A 14,432-nucleotide genomic window follows, 5' to 3' on the forward strand; every position below is an offset into this window, starting at 1 on the left:
TAAAAAGATCAGTGCTCACGGTAATGACAGTGGTGGTGTTGTGTTCTTTACTGTTAACTCCACTCTTCTGACACCATGTTGTGTTCTTTACTGTTGCAGTAATGTATTGCTACAAATGTCGGGTGAGCACTTCATTAACGCTGTTCTGTAATAACATACGGAGACCAGGCTTGCCGTCAGACGGTGAACTCTTTACTGTATTACTCAGGAACATAACAACACAGGCCTAACCAATCAACTCATGAGCAACCAATCAGCAGCAGTTAATGTTGAGCAGCGAGTGCTCGATGAAATCCACCACATCCCCCTTTTCTAGACTGAGACATGAAATATGGATCAGCTGCTACAAGTTGCTTTAAATTCTGGAGTAACTAATACTTAACAACAACCTTTCTTAAGGTTCACTAAGACATCTCTTAAAAATAAAACTCTTAGCTCTTTTTGTTTTCTTTGTTATTTGTACATCACACCTCAACCCTCTCTGTAGCTGCACTAAGCAGCACTGCACTACAACAAACAGTCAAGAGTCCATAACATAGTCTCTGTATTTAGCAGGTTGTTTGACCGCTCTGACACTTCAGGTGTGGCATGTAGGAGCGTTGTCAGTACTCTCTGGGGGTCTCCTGGCACAGGGTTGGCTGACCTGGGTATCTGAGAAAGCATTACCTCTGAATGGTCATCAGGATTAGTGTCTCTCTATACACTTGGGTGTATCTTACGCAAATGACGCCTGTTCCTCCGGAACACTTTTCCTGCAGGTGTCTGCACAATGTAAGAACAAGATGCAATAAAGGTTTATATACACCTGCAGTGCGTAAACCAAAGCCCAAGCCTGATCCAGATAGACCAGTCGCTTCTCATCCTGTGTGTATCACAACATAATCTCTTCCTTTTATGGAGATGCAGTCTCTGAACTCCTCCCACAACAATTCGAATAAAGGTGACTTGTTCCCAGTGCTTTTCCTCATTTCTCCTGTAGCTCGTGTCAGGCTCTTACTTGCAACAAAGTCATGATATTTGTATTTATGCTGTTTTCAGCAACCACCTGGACTTTGCTGGCTCTGGTTTTCACCCTGTTATTGCTGTGAGTAGTTTCTTCATCAGTTTCTGTAGCTGTCAGTGTTGGCCTACTAGTAGCTCATCAGCTTTGCCGTTTTTGTGCTCCTACAATGACGGCTGTGTTAAGTCGTTGTAATATTGACCTTGTATAACTTTTTCTTTTTATTACATAGGTATGGTGTTTGGCCATATAGGTTTTTCAGAAAGCTGGGAATTCCAGGACCAAGGCCTCTGCCTTTCATTGGAACAATGCATTACTTGAAGAAGGTAACTAGCACATAAACAAATACAATGACTGATAGCAATACTGAGAGTTAGACATGCAGGTCATAGTTTTTTTTTAATTTCTTTTACTAAACATAATCTTGTACCTGACTGATGCTGTGGCCCTTTAACTCATTGACATTTCTTCTAGGGAATCCTTTCTTTCGATCGTGAGTGCCAAGCCAAGTACGGGGATGTTTGGGGGTGAGTTGTTCCTTCATCTTCAAGGCAAATCCTACATATGACATCAGTGGTGGGAGATGTACTCAGATCATTTTCCTAAGATAAATACCAGTACAACCTACAGGAGTCACAAGATAAATCTGAGGGGTCATGAGACAATTAATGAAGGAGGAAGGAAGAGGGAAAAAGTGGAAGTTCAATTGTATTAGTTCCCACCATTCAATGGTACACTGTACTGTATACTTGAAGTACTTCAAGAATAATTTCTTAAAACAGGCTTAAAGTTACTTTTGTACCTGTTTAACTTACCACCTGACTTACGAAGCATTAAAATATCTTTTTATTTTAATGAAAAATCTGTTATAAAACGTGATCTGGACAAGTAGGATATAAAGATGGGTATCCCCTCTATATGACTGACATTGACTAATACACATAATTATAACAATACCTACTGTTTATTGTGAAATGATATTTTTCCACACATTGTCATTTTTTCCAGACATACATATAGAACATATAGAATATATATTTAATTCCTTCTTTGAGCTGACATGAATATAATATATTCATTAATCCACAACTCATATTTTATACTGTGCTGCTTTTATGCAGGTTGTATGATGCACGTTCACCAATTTTAATGGTGGCAGACCCTGAGATTATTAAAACTGTGATGGTGAAGGAGTGCTACTCTGTGTTTACCAACCGCAGGGTAAGAGACCCATCTTACTGCAGGTTAACATACACTTGTGTTAGTAAATTCAGTCACACAGCAACATTTGTAATCACATTTCTACAAAGTTATGTGACTATGTTCACTTTCTGTCGAATTATGTAACTCTGGGTATTCCCAGGCAGCACTCTGACCTTTTGCAGTGATGCAACAATAACAGTGGAAGTGGAAAGCTAATGTTCAAGACTGATATGGTTAAATAAATCACATTATGCCTCACTATCAGCCAGTGAGTAATTCATTGAGTTCACACCTTAGACCCAGTTTACTGAACCAATAAACAAATAAAAAACAATATGCACTAATATACTGTAATCTACACAGAGTCAGAGATTTATGGTTGGCATTTACACCAGCTAAGCTTAAGAACACATTGCAGGTGATACAAACCATTATTACATATTAAATGCATCTCATGTCATTTCTGCCTGTACTCCTCAGGGTAAACGGTATCAGTTAATAATGTGGTTATCAGAGTCATGTTTTCAAGGCAGCAAGAAGCAAGTTGTATGGTCTGAGAAGGAGAAATGTTGAGGAAGCAAACTGTTTAACTTCTGTACAAGAATCTAAACATTCATTGTAATAGTTCTTAAATCTTGTGTTCACAGGACAACACTGTAGTGTCCGGACCTATGGAGGATGCAGTTTCAGTAGTTAAAGATGAAAGGTGGAAAAGAATTCGGAGCACTGTGTCTCCATGCTTCACCAGTGGAAGAGTCAAACAGGTTGGTGTCATACCTGAGCTCACCAATCACTTCTGCATTAAGCCTCCAGATGTACAATCGGATACAAGCAGATAAACAGCACCTCTCTATCTCCATCTGCCTGTATTATTCTAACTGGACCACTGAGGCAGTTGCACAGGCATCACTGATTATCAACATTACCAGTGGTAAAATAAAGTAACTATGGCGATAGGCAGGACGCAGGTGAAACTGACTGACTTTTACTTGTAGTGGAGTATTATTACAACATCATCAAGAGATTTAAAGACGAGCACTGCGCAGAAGACTCTGTAAGCATGTCATCTGTACCAAGTGAGGAAGAAAAAACAGCAGAGAATAAAAGGAATAGCTCACCATTGTGCGAAAGGATACTACTTTTACAGCGGTCCCTTAAATATGAAACTACAGACAGCAGCCGGTTAGCTTAGCTTATTGCACAGACTGGACACAAGGGAAGAAGCTGCTGTTCTTGCAGCATAATACTTGCTAACTTTGTTATGCTGTTTTCTCTCATTGATATGATTATTACCCACATTTTAGCCCACACGTTTCATAGGAATTTTGTGCAGCTTGTGTCAGTGTTCCCTGTGCTGATCTAGAGTCGAGCGGACTTCCTGCAGGTGATGGTTCAGAATGAGATACCAGAAACCGAGATAAAGAGTGAGCAAGAGCAGCCAAGTAAAGGTTTGTTTTCACTACAGTAGTAATTCATGAAAGTTGCCGTAACACTACAAGTCAATGCCTTTGTTCATTAGCACTGTACATTCAGATTGTTCTTCACATTTTATAGAGCAAACAACTAATCACTTTACTGAGAAAATAGCTGTCACATTAAGTGATGTGACCGGGCCAATATACAGGCCTATGCAACCCAGACCCTAATAATTTTTAGTAGTTTCAAGAATAACACCCCTCCTGTTTTCAGAGGTCAAATTCATGCAAACTTCACCAGTACTGAGTTGCTACCCCCAGATAAATCTGCAAACACAAAGACATTGGGGTTTCCCCACACAGATAAAACTTTATTTGAGACAGTGTATAACTTAAAAGTGAAAATATTTAAAAAGGCCTGGCTCCAAAAGCTAAAACACTTCTTACTAGAAGAAGTTTCTCCCCACTCAATAAATACAGTGCATAACAGGAATAAAATGGTCAGTCAACAGGTTGAAAAGGGCACCATTTAAATGAACACCACAAATCAATTAATCACACATCAACAAACCAAATACAAGAGGGCCTTGCCTCCCTGTGCATCAAACCATTCACGCACTGTTCGCACACCATAAAATTGGCTAAACCCTACTTGGGAACAATACAATAAATAGGGAACACATTGCTAGGTAAACCTCTTAACATAAAAACAGAACAAACAACAAAGCAAGGCAGAACGTAAGCAAAGCAGCAGTGGCTATCACCCCTGCTACAAGTAAAGCCACTTTTAATAAATAGCATAGAAATATCCTAATAATTAAAACCAACAGCACTACAGGTTACCTTGGCTGCACGTCACCCTAGCACAACATGTGCGATGGACACCAACTTCTACTGGATCACGCTTGCATCAATTATCGCCCCTGGAGAGCATGTGGTAATCCCCTGGAAACGGTCTACAACCAAAACAACCTGATTAAGCACTTTGCACTGCAACAGATCTGATCTACAATCAGTCCATTGGACATACCTTACAGAGAAAGCAGGACGCAGATCAATGGAGGGAGATCCACTTCAAAACAGTTACAGCAGTGACCAGCATAAAAATTGCTTGTCGCAACAGCATCTCACCGGGTGTTATTTATATCCATGATCATTCCAGCAAATTAGTCACCAGGCGGTGTAGGCCTGGCCAACCAGCCGGTTACAGTAACAAAAACAATCCTTAGTTGGAGCCCTACTCATCATTTTGGTGTTGGCTTTGATTATAATCTGTCATTAAGAGTGTGTCTGTAAAGTTGCATTTCAAATTCTTCTTTTTACATTAAAAGTCAATGAATCCACAGTAATGGCCACTAATAACACCACAGTACAGTAGCTTTGAATAAAATACTGTAATAGACACCAGCAAAGATTTTTATTTTTTTTAATGTAAAACAGTTTAGTGGGTTTGTAAATTATTCCCTCTATTTTCTTTTAGGTTTGACTGAACATGAGATCCTGACTCAGGCCTTCGTTTTCATCTTGGGTGGCTACGAGAACACCAGTGTTACTCTCACTTACATCCTTTACAACCTGGCCATCAATCCGGATGCGATGCAAACCTTGCAGAAAGAAATTGATACCAGCCTACCAAGAGATGTACACTACCTCTGCCATTTCTCGCTGTCTGCAGTCAAAACGATATAACGGTGATCATGTAATGTATTAGCACTTTCTTTTTTCCTCTAGTCTCCTGTTTCATATGAGGAGCTGGTTGGCCTGCAGTACCTGGACCAGGTTATTAATGAGTCCATGCGTTTGATTCCCACGGCACCTCGGCTTGAGAGGATGTGCAAAAAAACTGTCCAGGTCCAAGGCCTCACCATTCCTAAAGGAACCCTGATTGGGGTTCCTGTGGGCATGTTACACAAGGACCCACGCTTTTGGAGCTCGCCTGAGCTTTTCAGACCAGAGAGGTAAATGTACACTAAGCCAAGCCACAGGTTTGGTGTTTGTTGTGAGCAAAATGGAAAAGTGACAGGAAAGTCTTGTTTTCTTCCACCTTAACTACTGGTCAGCATTGTATTTGTACCTGATTCACACAAAAACACACTGTGAATCTGTATGTGCAGGTTCAGTAAAGACAGTGGGGAGGAGGTGAACCCCTACGTGTACATGCCATTTGGGCTCGGTCCTCGTAACTGTGTTGGGATGCGCTACGCTGTCCTCGTCATGAAGATTGTTCTTGTTCGTCTCCTGCAGAATTACTCTGTGGAAACGTGCAAAGACACCATGGTCAGACTAACCCTCCATGCACAGCATCTCATAGAGTCACATGCACTCACATTGCCACACCACTTGCCTATCAAATCCCTGATTTTACATTCATTTCTTCCTTTAGATTCCTTTGGAGCTTGACTGGAAGTTCCAACCGCTTAAACCTGTAAAACTCAAGTTTGTTCCTAGACAACAGTAGTTCATGAGGGGAAGAGCTCCAAATATATTTTGCTTCTCAAATGTTAACAAACTAATTAGTTTTAATCTGTGCCAACTGCTGCTGGGATATTTCATGTTTGTATTTCAGACAATGTAGAGTAAATTGATCCAGACAGCCACACTATTTTATCTCATGTTGCATTACATGTGCCTTTCTAACTCTTTAAAGGTCTGGTATTATGGCAGACATTGCACCAGTCATTATTACAATGTGTCTATGTCCAAGACTGTGACGTAAAACTTCTATTTACATATTTAAATGTATGAGATTTATAATCTACTAAAATAAGCAAATACTAGACTTCAGAAAATAAATTTAGGTGATGACAACTTGGTATTGTAGTGGTTAAAACAGAGAAGCTACAGTTAATATGCAAAATCCAATAGAATACAGTGAGAGTGTGTAGATTAAATGTAGTTACTATATGCAGTAGTCAATCAACAACTAACTTCTGCAAGCCCTTTGTACTATGTCAGCTCACTGTATAAATAGTTTGTGTGTGCTGAAGCAAGAACATTTTGGGTTTTTGGCCTGTTTGTTTAACCCATTGGATCATCCAATCTGGAGATGACTTGTTAACTAGGTTCGTGACTTGGCGGGGGAGCCAAAAGTGAGCTGTGTACAAAAGGAGGCAGTATGCTGCTGCAGTAGAGTAGTGTAGGGTGGTGTGCTTGCAGAAGGACGGAAAGTGAGACCCCGGCCAGGGGGGACGTGACGGACTTCACTGTGCCTGTACTTGACCTAAAACAGACTGACTGACTGACTCTGTGACAATCTTCTTGTCTAATACTGCATTTATTACCTGCAGTAATGGTGACTCTGTCCCCTATCTCTTAGTCTGTTGAATTGTCTGCCAAACTATTGAACTGCCTTGAATTATTGTAATATTAAATTATCATTGTAATTGGAATGATTTGTCTGAATGAATTTAGCTGACATCAGGTCCTAGTCACCGCAGTATCAACACGAATCAGTTTTTTACACTATTAAAACACCTGAACAACTGCTAATTTGTGGAAATCTTTGTTTTACACAAAACATTTTGTACATGTACACTAGCAGAACAAATGCACTTACTAACAAACACTCTTGACACAGAAAAGGAGTCACACATCTTTAATAACTGTTCAATAAGGTACAAATCTGGTTGGTTCCACTGAAGTCTCTGGTGTAAAACAGCTGAAGCTAAAAAGAACCAAACTTACCCAAAGACCAATTATTCACTTTAAATGTGTTAATTCAACAGCTGCTGACAGAAAAACAGTCAAGACTGGTGAAGTTATCTTTGGCCTCAGTAATGTTGATTTTCTGATATGATCTGAATGTAACAATTGTCTGCATATGTCCATTAAGAAAACTATAAATGTTGGTCAATCCACTGTAGCTGGTGGATAATTAGTGTCTGACAACAAACTGAACTGATCGTATAACAGTATAAAACTAAGAGGCGAGTTTAGGAAACCTCAGTATGTGTGCTGAAGCACTAACAGTACAAACAGCCAGCAGGAGGCGCCAACGTGAGCAGCACAAGTATGTGTGTCTCAGTCTGTGCATTAAAATTAGTTGACCTTTTATTCAGACTTACTATAATGTAACATTTAAAATGGACATTTATAACTGACCTGAATCTTTCATTCCAAATCAGATAAAAATGCTGGTTACATGAGAAATGGAATTATTTTAGTGTCTTATTTTAACACTGCTTCACTTATTTGTTAGAAGACCAGAAAATAAAGTCACTATAGTTGAAATCCGCAAAAGTATTAGCAGCACCACACCGAAAATGACGTACTGAAAATATCCTAAAATTTGCTTGAGAACAAAGAGTATTTGGTTTAAATTGATGTAATGTCTTAAAGAGGCTGCAATATTTGGAAAAAGAAGTAGTTAATTGGCTTGATGAGGCAGGCTGTTGACAATAACTGCGCCTAGTGTGGTTTCTAGGGCAGACTGGGGTTAGTTTTACTGTTAAAATCTTCAGCCAGTGTAGCATTCTCATCCTTACCGTTCGACCGTCTCACAATATTCTCCAGAAAAGTATTCTGAGGGGCCACAAGACCCCTCCGGACCCCCGCCATCCTGCCTCTTCACTTAGTCGTCTGTAGGTGAATACTCCTCAGGCTGCTGTTTGTCTTCATAGTCTCTCCAGCTCTAAGGCGCTGTGTGGTTTTCTTATACATCTAATCTACTTATTATCTGCGTCCTCAGCCCAGTGCGGTGCGTTGGCTCCTCTTTACGCACCTCATCATCCAGGAGAGGAAAAACAACGCCAAGGGCGCACACTCCATTGGTAAAACTACATTCACTCAGTACTGTTAACACTTTACTTGTAATTTCTATTTCTGCTACCATAGGCTCTCCACTGCAGTTCAGATTTGGTACCTTTTACTTCCATAGATTATCCTACAGATATAGCCTGGGTAGTTCAGATTGATTGATTTTCCATAAAAACACATTTATAAAATCCACTGAGAGCCACTGGACATAAATTTGCAGTGCCACTGTCATAGATGTCATTTGAGCCTTTTATTGGGGCATGTGCCCCAGTATTGATCTTCTGTGCCCCACTAAAACCACACGTTCGAGCTTTAACAAGTTCCCCTATTTGACTGATTGAGATAAAATTAATCCAAACGTGCCAAGAACATCTCTCTCTAGTTTCAGCTTCTCATATGTTACTATTTGTTGGTTTTCTTAGACTTTCATGATAAACTAAACAATGACAAACTTCTTTCAGTTTTTGGCTGTTGATTCAAAGAAGGCATTTTGGATCACAGTTAATCTATTAATTAAGAAAATAACTGGCATATTAATTGATAATGAACATAATTAATTAATTAGTTAACATAATTAGCTACCCTACTGTATAGTGGATGACAATCTTGGGCTTAAACGTTTAAACTGAATGGAAACACGACTATGTGCTTATGCACCCTCTAGTACACACAGCTGGAAAAGCATGAGAAATGATAATCAGTCAAACAACTAAGATAATATTTGTATAGCCCTATATAGGCTGATTTTATTTAGAATTAACCTACAATTTTACCACAAAAATCTATTTTCACAATTTCTTGAAGCCTTTGCACAGCAATAGTCCCACTACTGAGATCTTCTCAGTACTGTTTTATCCAACCAAACAGGCCTATTCAGTTTTACTATCATATGACAAAGGCAAACACCATTGGCAAAGATGGAAACAGCTAATGTTGCAACTGCAAATCCATGCAAAAAGAATGACTGAAACAATTAACTGAATAGAGTCATATAGAATGGTGAACAGCAGCCCATTTGTGGTAAAAAAAAAATGTGCACACCATCTCCTCCCAGCAGCCCACAAGTTTTGATTATGAATCAGAAACTCTGCAGATAGGGCATTTAAACACGCTGAGCTTGAAAATTCATTCCTTGATCTAGACTGTGTAAAATCATGTTTGGATTAAATAAAACCCATAAAATCACACTTGATATTAAATGTGTCCTGATATCTGCGTTCACTGGGGCAGTATTCACTCAGCGGTATAAACTGTTCACTTTGTGTTCAAAAGCAGAGACATAATACTGCTTAATGCATCATGCCTTTAAGCTGGGAATAGTGGAGAGGGACAAAGAAGCCAGCATCCATCTCACTTCCATTCATCTGTATTTGAGCATTACATTTTTAAACAAGTGTACTTTTCTTGTCCTCGGTGGACACAACTAGTTTCAGGGCCATTGGTTCTGATGAATAGATCCTTTTCTTTGGTAAAAGCTGAACTATACTGTTGTATTTCCACTTATAGCAGGAGTCGTGCTATACTGGATAAATCACACCACATAAATTCTTAAAAATGTTTTGATTACACTTTGAACTCTTTAATTTAATGAAAGATAATATAGTGAAACAGTTTTTGACAACTGATAAAAACACCATATCTGCTATGACTAAAGTATGAAATGTCTATATACTTTAGCATTAGAGGGCCAGGAGTTGAGGTGGTGCCAGTAAAACACAGGAAAGCCCCATGTTCATGGCTCCATTTAAGGTCTGATGATTGTTGAGTCTGCCTTTTATGGTGCACTCACTTAATAGCTTAACGTCCTTCAATTCATCCTTGAAAGGTATAAAGACCAAATGCAGATTGATAATTATCACCTGCTTCCTCATTCTGTAGATAAGTAATGGTATTGGTCATGCCAATAACTGTTAGCAGACAATTTAGCAGTACAATATCTTGCATGTGATCACATACAGAAACAAACAAGTTTGATTGCAGGTCAAACTCCTGCACTATGTCCAACACTGAGTCACCAGAAAGCTTCAGATTCACAGTAATCTTGCCTCTGAGTGACAGCAGGTATTGTAATGTCAGTACAGTATCTAAAGCAAACCACAGCAGATATAAGTGAATGTCAAGGGTCCACACTAAAGCACAAAATGTTAATTTCATGAAGGGATGGAGAGCATTTCCATGAACCTTAAAAAAATGCCTTCCTGGGCTTTTCCAAACTTCAATGCTTGAAAATTGATGTAACTGTCTAATTTCAGCTACATTTGGACTTACTGACAATTAAAACCCTTTCATATGTGAAATGGGGCAGCATCATGACAGCCTTTAGTGCTGTCACCTCGTAGCAAGAAGGTTCTGGTTTCGAGCCCTGGCTCACCCAGTGTCTTTGTGTGTGGAGTTTGCATGTTTTCTCTGGGTGCTCCAGCTTCCTACCATAATCCAAAGACATGCAACTTAGGTTGACTGGTGACTCTAAATTGCCCCCAGGAGTGTGTGGACTACACCACAGCACTTCATATAATTACAGTGAGGTTTTATAATTAGTGGGAAGCCTGGTTCTCTCAGCTTGAAAGTGTATTTTGTTAATGAGCTCTAAAATAAGTACCCACAGATCAGGTATAGAGTGTTAAGCAGTTTTATGTGAAAGATAAAAATCTGCAGAAACTACAGTCCAGTTGCAGTGTGGATTCTGTTTCTGTGATACAAATCCAACAAGAGTTTACAGATTTGAACTTAGAGGTGGAATCTACTGTGGAGACGTCCTGCTTCACAACAGCACATAAAACAGAGATTTCTCTTGCACATATAATCATGTTAAATTGTCACACTATAAAGACAGTCTTTGCATGTCGTCTTATTGCTCACATTAGCTCGACCATGTTTTGGTGACATTGAGATGACTCAAGTGATCTGTTATGTTCTTGTGTTCAGGGAAATTGGCGAATTTGGTCTCCTTGATCTTGAGCCAGTTCTGCGCTCTGCGTTCTGCTGCGTGCCGGTACTCCTGCTCCGGACTCAGGTACGGTCGGCTGATCCAGTATTCGTTCGCCGCTTCGCGCTCCAGCTGCTTCAACATATTGCGTTTCATCTGCCATGTAACCTGTCGTGGACGTCGATACTTTCCAATCCACTGCTTGCCAGGGATACCTTTCCGCAGCAGGCTCAGGGTGAGGAACATGGTGACAAATTATCTCTGAAAAGGCACATAAATAAAAAGATCAGTGCTCACGGTAATGAACATTAACATACCCCTGAATTCACTATCCTTCAATGTCAACAGTCTATCTTTTACTTAGTGAGGTCCCGCCACACCCAGAATAAAAAAATTAATAAGGTACCAAGTAGTGACCGTGTTGTGTTCAAAAGGCTAATTCATATTTGCTAACATAAACGTTAGGCGTATTGACGTACAATGTGAAGCTAACTTAGCATTAGCCTAACATTACAAACCAAGGGCGTCTTGGATAGGACATCATTGTATACTTTCACAGAAATAATTTTTAAGCCACCTATTTGCTACTTACCTAACTTTTTAACAAGGGAAGTACAAATCACCTTACTTCGACAAGATGAAGAAAGTCTAGTTTAAAAAGAAGAAAATCAAACTGTAGCAACGTGAGACACCGATAACATCTTTCATCGTATTTCCGGGTTATCTACGGTGCAGAGGGAGGCTCAAAAATGTTCAAAACTATTCACAATTTCAAATTTTATCTACATACAACTGTAATACACATATGAAGTATTTTAATTTTAACATAAGTTCAACGAATCCATACAATACAAAGTTAAGTGCAACATGAGTACTTTGTGTCCTTCCTGCTAGGCGCTGTCCCAGTCATAGTGTAAATGGTTGAGATGGTACAGGACATCACAGTACAGGTATCACAACATAATCTCTTCCTTTTATGGAGATGCAGTCTCTGAACTCCTCCCACAACAGTTCAAATAAAGCTGACTTGTTCCCAGTGCTTTTCCTTATTTCTCCTGTAGCTCGTGTCAGGCTCTTACTGCAACGAAGTCATGATGTTTGTGTTTACGCTGTTTTCAGCAACCACCTGGACTTTGCTGGCTCTGGTTTTCACCCTGTTATTGCTGTGAGTAGTTTCTTCATAAGTTTCTGTAGCTGTCAGTGTTGGCCTACTAGTAGCTCATCAGCTTTGCCGTTTTTGTGCTCCTACAATGACGGCTGTGTTAAGTCGTTGTAATATTGACCTTGTATAACTTTTTCTTTTTATTACATAGGGATGGCGTTTGGCCATACAGGTTTTTCAGAAAGCTGGGAATTCCAGGACCAAGGCCTCTGCCTTTCATTGGAACAATGCATTACTTGAAGAAGGTAACTAGCACATAAACAAATACAATGACTGATAGCAATACTGAGAGTTAGACATGCAGGTCATAGTTTTTTTTTTATTTCTTTTACTAAACATAATCTTGTACCTGACTGATGCTGTGGCCCTTTAACTCATTGACATTTCTTCTAGGGAATCCTTTCTTTCGATCGTGAGTGCCAAGCCAAGTACGGGGATGTTTGGGGGTGAGTTGTTCCTTCATCTTCAAGGCAAATCCTACATATGACATCAGTGGTGGGAGATGTACTCAGATCATTTTCCTAAGATAAATACCAGTACAACCTACAGGAGTCACAAGATAAATCTGAGGGGTCATGAGACAATTAATGAAGGAGGAAGGAAGAGGGAAAAAGTGGAAGTTCAATTGTATTAGTTCCCACCATTCAATGGTACACTGTACTGTATACTTGAAGTACTTCAAGAATAATTTCTTAAAACAGGCTTAAAGTTACTTTTGTACCTGTTTAACTTACCACCTGACTTACGAAGCATTAAAATATCTTTTTATTTTAATGAAAAATCTGTTATAAAACGTGATCTGGACAAGTAGGATATAAAGATGGGTATCCCCTCTATATGACTGACATTGACTAATACACATAATTATAACAATACCTACTGTTTATTGTGAAATGATATTTTTCCACACATTGTCATTTTTTCCAGACATACATATAGAACATATAGAATATATATTTAATTCCTTCTTTGAGCTGACATGAATATAATATATTCATTAATCCACAACTCATATTTTATACTGTGCTGCTTTTATGCAGGTTGTATGATGCACGTTCACCAATTTTAATGGTGGCAGACCCTGAGATTATTAAAACTGTGATGGTGAAGGAGTGCTACTCTGTGTTTACCAACCGCAGGGTAAGAGACCCATCTTACTGCAGGTTAACATACACTTGTGTTAGTAAATTCAGTCACACAGCAACATTTGTAATCACATTTCTACAAAGTTATGTGACTATGTTCACTTTCTGTCGAATTATGTAACTCTGGGTATTCCCAGGCAGCACTCTGACCTTTTGCAGTGATGCAACAATAACAGTGGAAGTGGAAAGCTAATGTTCAAGACTGATATGGTTAAATAAATCACATTATGCCTCACTATCAGCCAGTGAGTAATTCATTGAGTTCACACCTTAGACCCAGTTTACTGAACCAATAAACAAATAAAAAACAATATGCACTAATATACTGTAATCTACACAGAGTCAGAGATTTATGGTTGGCATTTACACCAGCTAAGCTTAAGAACACATTGCAGGTGATACAAACCATTATTACATATTAAATGCATCTCATGTCATTTCTGCCTGTACTCCTCAGGGTAAACGGTATCAGTTAATAATGTGGTTATCAGAGTCATGTTTTCAAGGCAGCAAGAAGCAAGTTGTATGGTCTGAGAAGGAGAAATGTTGAGGAAGCAAACTGTTTAACTTCTGTACAAGAATCTAAACATTCATTGTAATAGTTCTTAAATCTTGTGTTCACAGGACAACACTGTAGTGTCCGGACCTATGGAGGATGCAGTTTCAGTAGTTAAAGATGAAAGGTGGAAAAGAATTCGGAGCACTGTGTCTCCATGCTTCACCAGTGGAAGAGTCAAACAGGTTGGTGTCATACCTGAGCTCACCAATCACTTCTGCATTAAGCCTCCAGATGTACAATCGGATACAAGCAGATAAACAGCACCTC

At 39.2% G+C, this 14,432-nt stretch overlaps 3 protein-coding genes across 4 annotated transcripts; 2 read left to right on the top strand and 1 right to left on the bottom strand.

Annotated features, from left to right (window-relative positions):
• The first annotated feature begins 988 nt into the window (after positions 1 to 988).
• On the top strand, positions 989 to 6,282 carry LOC109961204 (cytochrome P450 3A40-like). The gene is made up of 11 exons (XM_020601875.1): positions 989 to 1,084; positions 1,233 to 1,326; positions 1,475 to 1,527; positions 2,122 to 2,221; positions 2,851 to 3,034; positions 3,199 to 3,257; positions 3,567 to 3,651; positions 5,099 to 5,259; positions 5,350 to 5,576; positions 5,733 to 5,895; positions 6,002 to 6,282. Exons 1-11 carry the CDS (start codon positions 1,011 to 1,013, stop codon positions 6,074 to 6,076), a joined length of 1,275 nt encoding a protein of 424 aa, XP_020457531.1. The 5' UTR covers positions 989 to 1,010; the 3' UTR covers positions 6,077 to 6,282.
• Positions 6,283 to 10,988: 4,706 nt separating this feature from the next.
• Positions 10,989 to 12,184, bottom strand: mrpl57 (mitochondrial ribosomal protein L57). Its single transcript, XM_020601724.1, has 3 exons — positions 12,147 to 12,184; positions 11,892 to 11,947; positions 10,989 to 11,560 (listed from the first exon to the last, which is right to left on the bottom strand). The coding sequence occupies exon 3, from the start codon at positions 11,543 to 11,545 to the stop codon at positions 11,234 to 11,236; it is 312 nt and encodes a 103-aa protein (XP_020457380.1). The 5' UTR covers positions 11,546 to 11,560; positions 11,892 to 11,947; positions 12,147 to 12,184; the 3' UTR covers positions 10,989 to 11,233.
• Positions 12,185 to 12,215: 31 nt separating this feature from the next.
• On the top strand, positions 12,216 to 14,432 carry LOC109961117 (cytochrome P450 3A40-like). Of its 2 annotated transcripts, XM_020601722.1 has the most exons (6): positions 12,216 to 12,249; positions 12,419 to 12,464; positions 12,613 to 12,706; positions 12,855 to 12,907; positions 13,502 to 13,601; positions 14,231 to 14,432. In XM_020601722.1, the coding sequence occupies exons 3-6, from the start codon at positions 12,689 to 12,691 to the stop codon at positions 14,420 to 14,422; spliced, it is 363 nt and encodes a 120-aa protein (XP_020457378.1). In that variant the 5' UTR covers positions 12,216 to 12,249; positions 12,419 to 12,464; positions 12,613 to 12,688; the 3' UTR covers positions 14,423 to 14,432. The 2 variants fall into 2 exon arrangements, with proteins under 2 accessions (XP_020457378.1, XP_020457377.1); XM_020601721.1 differs by lacking the exon at positions 12,216 to 12,249 and having other exon boundaries at positions 12,278 to 12,464.

This window comes from Monopterus albus, unplaced genomic scaffold (genome assembly GCF_001952655.1).
Source record: "Monopterus albus unplaced genomic scaffold, M_albus_1.0 scaffold52.1, whole genome shotgun sequence".
NCBI lineage: Eukaryota > Metazoa > Chordata > Actinopteri > Synbranchiformes > Synbranchidae > Monopterus > Monopterus albus.